At 41.4% G+C, this 15383-nt stretch overlaps 1 protein-coding gene across 1 annotated transcript in view; it reads right to left on the reverse strand.

Annotated features, from left to right (window-relative positions):
* Nucleotides 1–12836, reverse strand: part of STX18 (syntaxin 18) — a 65197-nt gene extending 52361 nt beyond the window's left edge. The window contains exon 1 of the mRNA XM_035323498.1: nucleotides 12575–12836. Within this exon, the coding sequence (XP_035179389.1) occupies nucleotides 12575–12736 (162 nt within the window). The 5' untranslated portion in view covers nucleotides 12737–12836. The remainder of the gene's footprint in view (nucleotides 1–12574) is intronic.
* Between the last annotated feature and the right edge of the window lie 2547 nt (nucleotides 12837–15383).

A 15383-nucleotide genomic window follows, 5' to 3' on the forward strand; every position in this document is an offset into this window, starting at 1 on the left:
TGTGTTTAATAAATAGCACTACCTCACTGGGAATACCCTCAAACAGTTATCTTCGTAGGATCAGACACCTTTGGAGTTCTTCTGCCAGAGTTAGTATTGTCCCCATTACCAGCCCTTAAATAACACATATGTTAAGGTAATCTGCCTCTGTTAACTAAGTGTGCTAATAAAAGAGATTAAGAACATGGCAAACTAACTCATGTCATTTCCATGATTATCACTTTTTCACATTATTTCAAAGCCTTCCACATAAGGGACAAATCCTGAAGCCGTACCCAATCACCACAAAAGCTTCAGCAGAAAGATGTTTCATAATATAGGAACAGTTATTAACTTGTCTGCCCTGACAGCAGGTTTTGCCCGTCATGCAAAGACTGCAGAATTCTCCCTGAACAAAGTAACTTCAACCATTTTAAAGGATTGATACAAATCAGTTTGTTCAAAACACTTCAATTTATAAAAAGCCTGCAAATAATGACGGTTTTTGTAGTAATAGCTCTTTTTTAAAAAGATCAGTAAAAGCCACTTATAAACAAATCAAGAAACAGTCTTTGAAGTAAACTTCTGATTCTTGTTAGCATCAAAAACAAGCATACAAATTTACTCAAATGATAAAATCCATGTAATATTTGTATTATCTTCCTTCCCATATCCCTAGTGGATGCTTTTAAATGTTATTTCTTTAAAACTGGAATAATATTCATACTAGAATTTTACATAGTGCTTAATTCAATAAAAACAGATGTGTATTTTAAGAGTTGTATAGAAAAGGCTTCCTTCCATTCATTGTAAGCAAAAAAAATAAAAAATTTTGTTCAGAAAAAAACTTACATGCTTTATTTTCCCTACAAAATAAAATTATACCATGCATTTCAAGTGTGTTGTGTGAACCCACAAACCACTCCTAAAACTACTGCAAATTTCAGGACAGGGACAATAAATTGCGAAGCGCTGTATGGTAAAATACTAAAGTCATAGCCAGACCACAGCACTGTGCATTTTATGTGCCATAACACAGAAAAAAATAAACATATAGAACCATAGAATGGTTTGGGTTGGAAGGGACCTTAAAGCTCATCCAGTTCCAGCCCCCCTGCCATGGGCAGAGACACCTCCCACTAAATCAGGTTGCTCAAAGCCCCATCCGACCTGGCCTTGAGCACTTCAGGGATGGGGCATCCACAGCTTCTCTGGGCAGCCTGTGCCAGCGCCTAACCACCCTCTGAGTGAAGAATTTCTTCCTAATATCTAATATAAAGTTACCCTCTTTTAGTCTAAAGCTATTCCCCCCTGTCCTATCACTACACCCCCTGACAAAGAGTCCCTTCCCAGCTTTCTTTTAGGCCCCTTAGGTACTGGAATGCTGCTCTAAGGTCTCCCCTGAGCCTACTCGAGGCTGAACAACCCCAACTCCCTCAGCCTGTCTTCATAGGAGATGCTCCAGCCCCTTGGCCATCTTCATGGTCCTCCTCTGGAACATAAGAAGTTAGAGTAGGCCCCATTTTAGCCAAACAGATTAACTCATCATTTTTCTTTTTTTTTTTTTTCCCCCCCCCCATGTCCCTTTCCTTCACATTTCAGTTGTCTCTCAGATGTATTTTTCCCCGTATTGTCTGTATGCTCCTTTACTGGATATAATCTTTTTGAATGTGATGTAGCAGAGTTCTTGTGTGCATCTCCCATCTTCACTACAATGGAACCCATAATGAACTAAAAGTCTTAGGAATTGGAACAACATCATTACTACTAATAAAATCTTTTCTTACAGCAACCTAGTTGCACTTCCTTTATAATGCATTATTGTGTCTCTAAACAGATCATAAAATGTTCAGAACAAGGAAAGGAGATATCCAGCTCATATAAATGAAACCAAGTTGAAACATTATATTACTACCTTGCTGTAGTCTATCAAACAATATCTCACTTCGATTAGTGGTTTTTTTTTTTTTTTTAAAAAAAAAAATCATTTAACTGTCTTAGTACATCCATACATCCTCTGAAATTTGTGAGGAAGAAATCAAGAAAAACTTCATAAATGAAGTAATTACCTTTGCACTAAGTAGCTTCTGTGCTAGATAATTTCATTAAGTACCCTGGCAAGTCTAACACTGCTATTTTATTTTAGAAATACTTTAACACATTGTTTCCTGTAAGTTCATTTATAAATAAAAAGAAGACAGAACACTCATACGTTCACACAGCCTAAGGTCAGACTGATCAGAGTCATAGGTCACTGGAGCAGTAGTCTGGGATTTGAGAAACCAGTATCCAATTCTTTGCTTTGGTAAGAAGCAATGTCCCACATGTAAAAAGGAATTCCTGGGCCACCCTGTGTATTAACTCCTGCATTACTCACTGAGTACCGTACGTATTTTACAATGTGTGCACTTGACTTAGAGACTTCATGTGGTGCAGAATCTCGCAAATCAAGGGTCAGCTGAGCCACACCACAAAAACATACTTTTTCCAGCACTGTATCTTGGTTTTGGTTTTCTATACAATCCATAGACAATCAGACTTCTTTTTTTTTCCTCTTGTGATTACATCTCTTAACAAAATGGAATGAGGAAAAATCTCACCACAAAGAAGATTTTTCCAGACTTTAGATCATTTTTGTAGCTCTTTGCTGAAATATATATAATAGTTTTGAAAAGGTTTACAACAGATCTGGGCACAAAATTCTGCCATTTTAAGAGTGCTATACTCTCTTCCTTGACTTTGTAATTGTACTGGGTCTGGCTGGGATGTTAACTTTCCCTCCATATTTCATTAAACTTATCTTTTAAAAGCTTTAGTATCATTTCTTTGGCATTGTCTCATGTAACAAGTATTATTACTCCGGGTAATTATTAAGAAAAACTGTAATAATACTTACTAGGAGCCAAACAGACCAAATGAAGCCCTACATTAACCATGACCAGAATCAATTAATACGCCACTTACACATATAAGGGTAAGATCGGGCCAAATAATCTTTTCATAGATGTGATTTATTTATTTTATTTAAACAGAGTTTAAACTGTGCTTCAATTTAAGCCTAGATAAAGGAATCCTCTCTTTAAATAATATGGCAGAAACTACAGTATGCATCACACTGTCCAGCTGAAAGCTGAACTGACCCTAAGAAAAATATATACAACAAAGACAACTAAAGAAAAGGGAATTTTAAATTATTCAAAAATTTGTAGCTGTCACTTGAAAATGGGTATGCAACAAAGTTCTGAAAGCAGAATATCCCAAGAACATGAACATCTGTTTAATATTACAAGCTAACTGTCAACATCCTAAGTGAAGTTTTAATTTAATATTTTTTCTTTCTTGATGTTTTACCTTTAGAGAATGCCTCATGAGAGTATCAGCTTTCTATAAGAAACTGTTAAATATAAAGAAATGTTATTGTAGCATGTTTATAAAATCATAGTTCGAGAACTTTTTATTTTTCTAAAGCCTGACCACAACTTAATTATCTGCAGGACATTCCAAGCTCACAATTGCAAGCTCCAGTTCCCAAGCAATTTTAAACAATATCTACTGTACAGGACACACGGTATTGCAAATACCACAACATGGTAATGTTTCCAAAAGTCAGCATTAGAGCCTTTAGACATGGTTTTTGTTTTCAATAAATATTTGTTTCTCCACTAATCATTAAATCGTTTTCATCACCATTACATGTTTGTCTTTCACTTGTCAGTTTGCTATCACCATTTATTTTAAATAGGAGTGAACAAGTTATGAATAAGACAGATATAGCATGCCTTGTGTTATACATAAAGTGTCACAAGACTAAGCAGTGTGTTCCTCTGCAGCTCTCACAATGTTTTTCTTCTTTTTCAGGAAAAAGCACAAGTTAAAAAACTAAACTGGAGTTAAGGAGGGGTGGGACGGAAGAGCATTAGCTCAGCCAAAAGCTCTTAAAGAAATTACAGCTTTCTTTTCAGAAAGAGAAACGAAAAGCCTGGGAATTTGAAATTGTTGCTGCTTCGTGAGAACATCCAAACCACCTGAAAATAGGCAAGAATAAGAAATCCACAATGCAGTTGTGTCTTTACTTTACCCACATCAATCTGAAAAAAAAAAAAAAAAAAAAAAAAAAAAAGCAGATGATACAATGCTTCCAGAACTCCTCAGGAGACCCCTAAAAGTACACTTCTCCTTACAAACTCCCCTGTCTTCATACTCCTTTAGTCAACTCTCCTCTTGCCCAAAGACTGTTTTGGACACCATGTCCAGCAGCATGGTTATTTCTGGTCTTCTACGGTAAATATTGCTACCTTTCACCTGTACTAAGCGTTTGAGGACTTCATATTTTCACCCAAGGCTTTTCCATTTAAAAAATAATCACTGAATGACCATATTAAAAATCTAATTAGAGTATTACTCCATATTAGAAGTCTAATCAACCTACCGGATCATCATTTTTAACAAGTCAGAAAATAAGACCCCTCCCTTATTTTCAATCCCAGACCAACAAAACACTCAAGTTTGTCCTCACAAAACCTCTGCTGATGTTCACCTGAAGCCTATTTCTCACTTTACATCCCACTGAGACATGGAAAAGTAGGAAACATCAGTCAGTTCCAGCTTGTACTCAGAAATTAAATATTCAGTTCAGAATCAGTAAAATTAAGTCCATATTCAGTTTAAAAGTCAACCAAAAAAGGAAATACCCACTGAGAAATGTCAAGCAGGCAATCTATTAATAGTAGAAAAGCAACGATTGAAAGGGACCTGGGTTACATTTAACTATCTGGGGTTTGTTTATTTCTTTCAAATGCTGGATGATACCTACGGAAGTGGAATAGATTTAACCTTCAGCAGATGCTGTACACCCACTGCTCTCGCTGCTCTCAGCCAAAAGGGAACACGCCGAGTCAGAATGAAAGGATGAAGAGAGGCAAGCACACACCTCAAGGCTGGCACCCAGTCACCACAAATTGTCACTTTTGGCAGACAAAAAAGCTTTGCCACACCACCCTGAAGCCAGGAAACATGTTTTCAATAAAGTATTCATAATTTACAATTCTAAACAGTTATATTAAACTGAAGTATTTCAGACATTAAAGAACGTTTTTCCCACAAACTGTTGCCAACAGTTCGTATCTCCAGTTTTCACTCTTTAATTGCTTTCATGGAAACTATCATACCAGGTTTAATATTTGCCAATCTGAAAAATATTTTCACGCATAGTGGTCTGACATTTCAAAGACAGAGCATATAATTCCAAAATCTTTTACTGGTAATTTATATCATTTTATCTATGGTGGAACAACAACTAAAACAACGTTATTCCCTCAATATCAAAAAAAAAAAAAAAAAAAAAAAGGAATTTGACAAAACATGCCCAAATTAGCAAAAACAGAAGAGTCTCAGTACAACTAGTTGAAGGCAATGACTAGTTATCGATTTGTTTGAATTTATTTGTTGTGTCTACATTTACTGGAAATTAACAGTAGTACTCTGAGACAGAAGAAATGCCCCTTTCTCTGTAACTTTACAAGCATCCATATTTCTATCCTCTCATGTTCGACTGTCCCTTCTCTAATCTGTATCAGAGTATTTGCTTCTTGCTAAGCCTGCTAACTCCCTTGTTACCATCCCATTTTATCACTCCTGCTTTCTGGATCCCATAGACCTGCCACCCTGTCCCACCATTTTCCTTCTTCAGATGTCATGCAAACATAACCTATATTTGAGAAAGGGAAGAGGCAACATATGCTAAACCTCCAATTTCCTCCAATTCCATATGGACAACAAACCAATGTCTCACAGGAGGTATCAACTTAATGGACAACCATACCCTTAAAAGAGTTCATAGTGACCAGCTACAGCAAATAATTCCTCCAGCAACTGCAAGCCAGGAAAGAACTTCACACAACCAAGCCAGCCGTGGAAGGAGGGGAGGAGAGGACGAAGACAAGGGGCCCTTTCCCCCCAAAACACAAACTGCAGCCTCTTGGTTCACTTGGTCTCCTCAGCACCACGTGAGGTCCAGTTAACTGAAACAAAACTAATGGGCAACTAAGGAAAGCTGTCTCCCAAGCCAGCTTTCAATCCTGCTGTTCAGCCAACATTCAGAAAACAATTCCCATGGAGTTAAGAATGAATTTAAAAGCAAACAAGGGAGGAGAGGACAACAGACATTTGTACAGACATTTCAGAACTTCCCAAAATATAAGAGTTCAGAACTCCTCCCCAAAGACTGACCTATATCCTCACCACTGTTACTGATATAAGTTTTGCTAAAACCAGAAGGATCGCATGGGGAACATTAGTGATCTGGCATTTAATCCTACTGCATAAAAGAAGGTCAGTATTTCATTCCTCTCCAAAAACGTTTTTTTTTTTTTTAAAAAAAAAAAAAAACAAACAAAAAAAAAAAACTTTTTTTCTGCTATTTCCTTAATTTTCTTTTTATGTTTCTAACCTCCTAATTAAAGTTATCAACTGCTTTGCCTTCCACCTCTCAGGCTAAGTATCTTCTCTAACAAGGAAGAGAGGTAAAAGCAATAAACATTCATAATAAGAAACTATCATTAACCATAATTTGCAGGGAAGACGAGATAAATTGGAAATATTAGAAAGCAGCATTCTCTATCTTCCCATCTGAAAAAGCATAATTTAGACTTATGTTTTCTGCTTAGCAAATGAGGGAGGAAAACCTGGGTGCACATAAACGAGCACAAAACACAGCCCCACCAGTGAACTTTGAGGGGAAAAGTGGCCGTTCGGCATGGCACAAGGGAGATGTCAGAAGGAATTCCGATGACCTCAGCTATGGGCCCAATTTATTAGAACTTACCTCTCATTAAAAGCTAAAACGTGAAATGAAATATCACTTGCTGTCCAAACTTTGGCACAGTCATTAATTTGCAATAAAGACTGTAATTGGTTATACCTTAAGCAATATATATTTCCCTTGCATCCAAATATTCTCTCACGGGAGTTATTCTTATGTAAGCGTTAGAGCCAAAATGATCGTATAAACTAACCTGAGTAAAGCAGGTTAGAAAATTTCAGTCTGCTTTGTGTAAAAAAAAAACCCGAATTAAAGCATATCAGCCTAACCATTGCTGGCCATCTCCCTCAGAGCGCTGCTTAGGGTCAGCCACTGCAGTGCATCGGGATAATTCGCTCCATGGCCACGAAGTCTTTGGCTCGCTGGCTGTGTGCTGTCAAGGACTTGAATGGTACCAATCTCAGCTACAGAGGTTTTCAGGATTAGGCCCCTTTCAGGTCTGTTCGAGACCTGGCAAACGCATGTCCCATCCTATAAAAAGTAAATATAGCATGCGGGTTATTTTATTTTAACCGGTATTTCCACGTGAAAAGGAACATAAATACTTAACATAAAGAAGTTAACTGGAAGTTGGCAGGTGGTCTTGATAAATACAATATTGTTGGGTTATTATAAATGTTTGTATAACTGAAAAAAATCTGAGCAATTAATACTGAAACATTGGTTTCCCTGGCAAGAGAACAAAGCAGGCCGAATTTTCACTTGAGTCTCCTTTTTCACACATAAACTGAAATTAAATAGTGATAAAGCTGGGGTTGACTGCATGCTAGTTGCTCTGTCCCAGGCTAGTAGACTCCCCCTTATTTTCTTCCTCCTCTCTTTTTAGTATTTTGAGTATTTCTTGATCTTTTAAAAATTTAGAAGTAGTTGTTTGTTTTGTAACCACTGGCCCAAGGCTGACTCAGAAAGGGCAACGCAGTAACTGTCATATTCCAGTGTGAATTTTAACACCAAGCACTGGCATTTTGGCACACGTACTTTTGGACCAGCATACAATCCCTACTTCTCCCCACCAGACCCCTCTGGAAGGGAAGGGACAGTGTCACTACCACAGCAGTGGCGGGTGGTTGAGGCCGAGCACCGAGGCCACCTGCCTACCGCCAAGACCTGCACACTCCCATGGGTGGTCATGGAAAATCCTTCGGACCTCCCAGTCCTGACGCACTTTAACCAGGCACATTACAGAGCTACAGGGTCCTGCACTTTATACTTGATCCCTCTTTAAACGTTTCAGAATAGCCCGACAGGGATCAGAAAGTAAATATGTTTAAAACCGTTCACTTTTAACCATGCTGTGTCAATAATTCTGTCATGCTATTCAAGGCAGTACAACATGGTCAGCTTGGGAGTCCAGTCCATACTTTTCTAGGCTTTACTAATGCCATGCAAAGATTCAGCAACTGTGAACGTAATATACAAGCATGCCTGCTCCTTTTTTTCCTCCTACAAGGATGCTCTAAATGCCAGATTGAACAAAGATGCTCAGCAAGATCCCATGTTCGGGCCCAATGACAAAACATCAGTTCTCCCCCTCTTCTAATAGGGATGTTAGTTTGAATTATCCTGTGGGCTAATCCGATGAGATACACTGGAATTACATAGGTATGTATGAAAATGCTGTTTTACTCAGAGTATATAGAATTTATATATAGTATATAGAGTTTAAACAACAGTAACATCAAAAACCAACAACAGAACTACAAAAGAAACTCCAACAACTGGAGCTTACTTGCAGTCAGAACAGTATACTATGAAAGTCAGGCCACCTCGTAATTAAAAAGTTTGTTCAAAATTTATATTCAAAGTCATTTGTTCTGGCTTTCACAAGAACTAGTTTTGGAGGCAAGTTTTATGTGGGGATTTTTCCTCCTCATTAAATATATGTACAGAGCAACTGAACATACTCTTGATGTGAATGCTGGCCTACTATACCCATTTAAGAAAAAAAAAAAAATAGTTAATCATCCTATAGAATCCATACACACAAGTTATATGAAGAACAGATGTCGTAGCCTTGTGAATCTGGCATCCTTATGTGTTCAACAGCTTCAAACACAGACATTTGATCATTCTGAAATTTTGCATTTAAAGACTTAGAAACATTTAACCTTTCAATGTTCCATTCTCAAGGATATGTTTTCAGGTATGTCTGGTATTGCTTTTGCAGAATTTATGCTCTCGCACTACAGTTTTTGGCTTTTTAGAAACACCTTAAAGAAGATAATCTCCCTAGCACAACAACAAAGAAGTAATTTATGGTTATAATCAAGCCTATTACGAAATTGACCATTGCTTTTATTTCTGTTAATAGACCGTATGAGCCCTGATTCCATTTCTAACACATACTGAACAGTCAGCAGTGATTAAAAATTCTCATTCCTGCCACATTTTCAAATAACTAGGAAGCATATTTGACAGGTCTTCCTAAGAGCTCAAAAACTTTTATTGCCATAAAAAGGCAAAAGGAAAGGCTTAAATAGTAAGATTTCCCGAAATTGCTCTAAAATAGAAGTCCAAGTGCCAAACACCTTCCAAAATTGACAGTCATTTAAAATACCCAAAACAACAAGTATAAGACTACGGTAAAGCTGTGAACAAGTGATATATAAACTGGGCCTATGCTATATTTTTTCTGGATAATTTGTCATTCAGTGCATAATTCAAACCTGATTTTATTTATTTTTTTAATGTTAATATGTCTTGTCCTTACAATTCTTCCATCACTTAGCAAGTAGCTCAGCTTGATGCCAAATCTGATACAAAGTCACTGTGTAAGCATGTAAAAGCATGATTAAAAAAACTTTAATATTTCTATATGCCGCACTTTAAAACAAAAGCAACTTTTTTTTCGTCCTTAAACTTCTATTTTGACAATCATTTAGTTACACACAATATAAATTTCTACCAGTCTTCTATAAATTTCAAGCATTGAAAAGCCCATCACTGTATCATAGCCTTCTTGAAGGGAATAATTCTAGGTCAGCTCTTCTCTTGGTCCTAGTCAATACTTAACTGGCAAACAGGGGGAGAGATTCCAACAACATGCACTACACACGCAGCTTTTGTCATCTTTCCTTGCGTGTAAGACAATCAAATGTTTGAAAAATGCAGCTCACAGACAAAAAAAATCCACATACACAAAAAAGCCAGAAATAGGTCAGTGCTGGGGCAAATAAAATCTTTTTAGAAGTTCATGGCCATATCAGTCTTCCTCCATTTGGAAGAGCATCCCCAGCCAAAATGATCAGTTCCGTCTTAAGCCACAGCAGTCTCTACAACTAACATTACATTATCCTTCGGCCATGTTGCTGCCACCCTACACAAAGCCAGGCAAAGCCATGCCCCAAGTGTGGCATGGAAGGAGCATGGCTGGGTGCAGACTCCGCAAAAATATTTCATCAGTTCCATACCTGCATGTCAAAAAGAGGTCTTCAACCATTGCTCAGCCAAATAATGCACAATGAAAGTGCTGCCTAGGTGTAAATTATTCAGGGTCTCCATTGCTATCCTACTGATGGATATCTGTTATCTGATCGATATCCTCCAGGGCAAGTTTTAAAGACAACAGTAATTAACAGCTTGATATGTCTCTTGGGTTAAAAAATAAACAGAACAAAAAAGTACAAGGGGAAGAATTCACTGGCTGTGTGTTTAAAATAGAAATATATTAAAGAATTAATGCATCTATCAAGGATTACAGTTGCAAGGTAAGTTGCATGGCTTTGGCAGAAGCAGCTCAATTTTTAATTGCTAGGCAAATTAAAAATTGCTATGACAAAGTATTTGAAAAAAAAAAAAGCTTTGACACGTAATCAAATCAAGATGTATTTAACTGAATCAAGAAACTGAAATCATTTATTTCACTACAAAGCTTACTCTTTCTAGGTGCAATTTCTATGTTTTGTTCACACATTTAAATCAGACTTTCTTAAAGAAGGCCTAAAAAAATGTTATAAAGACTTCTCTGGTCCAGCAGGTGTCTGGATCCGCTGCCACCAATGTAACTGGTGGAGCAGAAACAGAAGCAGAAACAGAACGAGCCTAATCTATTTCACTCCAACTCATTTATCAGCACATTCACAGTATTCGTGTTCGTATCTGCTTCAGCAAGACCTTGCCTTTTTCTCCGAAGTCATTGTTTATGTTAGTAACGTAATTAAACCTATTCTCGCCATCAGACCGATTGGTCAGCTCATCCACGGTGGTGGCACTAGCTGTTTACTTCACTTGGTACTGATGTAATTAAACAAGATACTTCCTGCCACATCTTTGCGTTTCTTTCTGTTGCCTGAGCAGTGGCCTTAGGAAATTAAGACAGGATGAGGAGCTCAGAGAGAAGACTGGGACCAAAAGAAAATAGTAGCTGTGAGCAGGCGGGGGAAAGAAGAATAAGGTAGTAGGAAAAAGACGTACAACTAGCATGCCAACACAGCACAGGACAATGGCTGGACAATGAGAAGAACATGACTATGAAATGCTTCGGCAAGGTATCCAAACACTGGCTAGTGTTAGACCCTTAGAGGATAACAACCTGCTCTCAGCGTCAGTCCAAGCGAGGGTGTTCTAAAGAGTAGATTTAAAATTTGCAGTTGTGATGATGCAGTTAAATGCCAACATGATGCCTCATGACAAAACTTCTATTATTTTAGAATTCCAGGAATTTACACATACAAACTGTGTTAAAAATTATAAAGGTTGCCCTGTTCTCAGATAAGATTGAAGGAGTCTGATCTAACACCACATAATTCAGTTAAAACTAAAAGCTGTGGAAGGGGGAGGGTAGGCAGGAAGAAAAAAGCAGATCTTATGGTCAAAGATCTTGAATGTAGTTTTACAGATCGGTCACAGACAGATCCCTAGCACAGAACTCACAGTCAACAAGTCACTTATATCAGTTTTTCATGGACAATTAATAATCATGTAGTTATTTGACAGGTACCTCCCTCTGCTTAGGCCTCAGAGCAACCACAACTACCGCAGAGAAATTGGAAAAGTGCAATGGAGACAGAAATTTGGCATTAATCACTATGTTTGAAACTAGACTATTTATAAGGGAGAAGACGTTAGGACGAAGGTTACTTGTCACTCTTTGCTCAGTCTTGAACTCGCACATTTCGGCAGGGCTATGCTCAGACAGCATGCTCAGCACTCTGCTCCCCTTGCAAAATCTAGTCCAGTGCCTTACTAAAGGTGTTTTTCAAACCCTGCTCTTGTCCCAGACTTCCTTCCCCCGCCCTTTCACCCGGTACAGAGGCAAAGGTTAGGCAACGAATTTGCTTTTGCAGCACTGCTGACGGACGCTATTACTGCTCCGCCACTCCTGCGATGTCTCAGCGCTTGTCCCAGGCCGTGCGGCGTCCTGGTGCTCTTGTCACCTACAGCTCACCAACAGCCGGCACTTGACAGCTGCACGACAGAGGGCTCAAACGCAGGACGACAAAACGGGCGGCCCTGTGTGACCAACACCCGAGATCGCCTCGGCTCCGGGCGCCGTCTCCTACGTGGCAGCCGCCGTGGGCAGCGCCCTGGGGGGAAGGCGGCGCCGCCCCGGCAGGAAGGCGAGCCCCCGGGGGCGACGGGCAGGCTCCGAGCCCACCGCCGGGCTCCCAGCCCACATCCGTCCAGGAAGGCGGGCGGTCTGCGGGCACTCGGGGCTCGCTCGCCCCGGCTCCCCGGGGAGGGCTGCCCGGCCCCGGCTGCTGCTGCTGCTGCCACCGTCCCCTCCTCCTCCTCCTCCTCCTCCTCCTCCTCCTCCGCCGCGGTGCTCGCACTCACCACCTCTCGTGCCCGGCCAGTGAAGTCGCTCTTGGAGCGGGCAGCTCCGCGCTTGAGCAGCTCATCCCTGGCGCTGTCCCCGGCCGCCACTCCCAGCGCCTTGTTGCGGGTTTTCACCGTTTTCACGCTGGCCTTGAAGAGCAGGGTGATGTCCACCGCCATGGCCGCTGGTGCCGCCGCGCAGCCTTCCCCGCGCAACGAGGCCCCGCGCAACGCGTTCCGCCGCCCGCCCGCCCCCGGGGCAGGTCCCGGAGCCTGTGAGGGAACGTGGGGCCGGCTATGGGGCTGGTCGTGGGGCTGGCGGTGGGTCTCGCTGCCGGGACCCTCCGTTGCGCCCGCCGGCTCTACGAGGTGTTTCACCCCCCGGCCTGGGCCGCCGTGGAGGCCGGGCTGTGTGAGGGAGGCCTCGGCTGCGTGCAGCCGCGGACAGGAACGGGCTCCGCCGCCCAGCTCCGGCTCTCGGCGGCCCGGGGGGGCTCAGCCAGCAGCTCGGGGGCCTCAGCCAGCAGCCCGGAGCTCGACCAGCTCTACCCCCGAATTTGGGGAGCTGCCGTGCTGTTCTGTCTTCACGGGCTCACCCCCGGGAAGCTGGAAGAAGCACGTGTACTGGAGTGTCGGGGCAGTGCTGTAGGAGACTTCGGCGCTGCTGCCTCCTATCATATAGCAAAAGTTTGAGGAATAAAGCTTAAATTCTAGTGAAACTATGGCAACTGGGCCGCCGAGCTCTGGTGGCATGGCAGGTGTCACCAGGTGGTGCTGTTATACAGAGCCATTCAGGCTTTCAGCCTCAGAACTTAGTCACAGAAAGACAGGTTAATTAGAGCTGATCAATGTGTTTTAGCAGGTTTGTAGCAGGCGTGAGATTTCCAGAGGAAACAACCATATTGATTATTGGTTATTTATTTCCAAACTCTAGAGATAGAACAGCCCCGTTACACCTGGAGTGTGCGACCTGGAACGTGATTTCCTGCTCACCAGGAGGCTGATTGTCAAGGTTCATGAGACCTGCTGCCATCTAACACTGGGACAGTATCACACTGGTACCTGAATGACATACCACACAGGGAATTAAAATAATAGAATCATACAACCATACAAGTTGGAAAAGACCTCCAAGATCATCTGGTCCAGCTACCATCAATATCACCCACTAGAGCATGTCCCTAAGCTCCACATCCAACCTTTCCTTAAGCACCCCCAGGGACGGTGACTCCACCACCTCCCTGGGCAACCTGTTCCAATGCCTGACTGCTCTTTCTGAGAAGAAATGTCTCCTAATTTCAAATCCGAACCTCTCCTTTTGCAACTTGAGGCCATTCCCTCTAGTCCTATCACTAGTTTACCTGCGAGAAGAGGCCAACCCCTAGCTCCCCACACCTTCCTTTCAGGCAGTTGTAGAGAGCAATATGGTCTCCCCTGAGCCTCCTCTTCTCCAGACTAAACAACCCCAGTTCCCTCAGCCACTCCTCATAGGACTTGTGCTCCAGGCCCTTCACCAGCTTCACAGCCCTTCTCTGGACATGGTCCAGGGCCTCGATGTCCTTGTACTGAGGGGCCCAAAGCTGACTATAGTACTCGAGGTGCAGCCTCACCAGAGCAGAGTACAGGGGGATGATCACCTCACTGTTCCTGCTGGCTGCACTATTCCTGATAGAAGCCAGGATGCCATTGGCTTTCTTGGCCACCTGGGCACACTGCTGGCTGTTCAGACGAGCATCGACCAACACCCCCAAATCTTTTTCCTCTGCACAGCTTTCCAGCCACTCTGCCCCAAGCCTGTAGTACTGCATGGGGTTCTTCTGACCAAAGTTCAGGACCCAATATCTAGCCATGTTGAACCCCATTCCACTGGCCTGTGCCCATCGACACATCCTGTCCAGGTCCCTCTGCAGGGACTTCCTACCCTCTGGCAGATCAACACTTCCCCATAATTTGTTGTCATCTGCAAGTTTACTGTGGGTGCACTCAATTCCCTCCTCCAAATCATGAAAAGATATTAAAGAGGATGGGCCTCAACATCAACCCCTGGGGAACACCACTTGTGAATACACGGTTACTGTTAATTTAACTGAATCTGAAGAAAGCTTTCTGAAATAGCCTTTGCTATTATTTCTGTTGAGGCAATTTCATTACCATGTTCTGTGCAGGAGACAAGCTACTTGCAGGGAAATTGTGTGACACAGGAGGGAAAACTTCTGACCAAATAACCAGTGGTGGTGATGTATATATGCCATATAATGCTTTGGGGTCCAGCAGACACTGTAGTTTTTAACTGTGCTCTCACTGACCAAAAGCAAGGTCTCTAAAACAGTCTCCAAAGAAGAAAATTTCAAAATCTTGCCTCTCTCCAGCAGACTGAAGCTTAATCCAACTTTTTTTTTTTTTCATATCTGTTCTGGAGTATCAGACTTTATTCCATTGATAATTACTACCTTGCTTTTCAGTTCACTTCAATCTTAGCAATAGAAGCTCCTTCATAGTTCTATTGTGATTAGGATCCATTCATACTCTGTTATCATTGCTCTATTCTAAATCATGTTTTATTGTGATATGTATAGGCATTTCTAATTATACAAACATATGGTGTTAAGTCACTGTCCTCGGTGCTGGATTTGCCATTAAATAAATTTAAGGTGCTATCAAGTGGACAGCTAAGGAAACTAGGGTTTTCATTCCAGGAAAGCCGGCAGTATTTGACTGGATCTCAACCCACATGCCTCTGCTCTTTCAAGATATAGTTCAGATGGAAGGGACCTACAGAGATCACCCAGTCCAACCCCCCTTGGAAGCCTGTTCCAGTGTTTGATCA

This window comes from Oxyura jamaicensis, chromosome 4, assembly GCF_011077185.1.
Source record: "Oxyura jamaicensis isolate SHBP4307 breed ruddy duck chromosome 4, BPBGC_Ojam_1.0, whole genome shotgun sequence".
NCBI lineage: Eukaryota > Metazoa > Chordata > Aves > Anseriformes > Anatidae > Oxyura > Oxyura jamaicensis.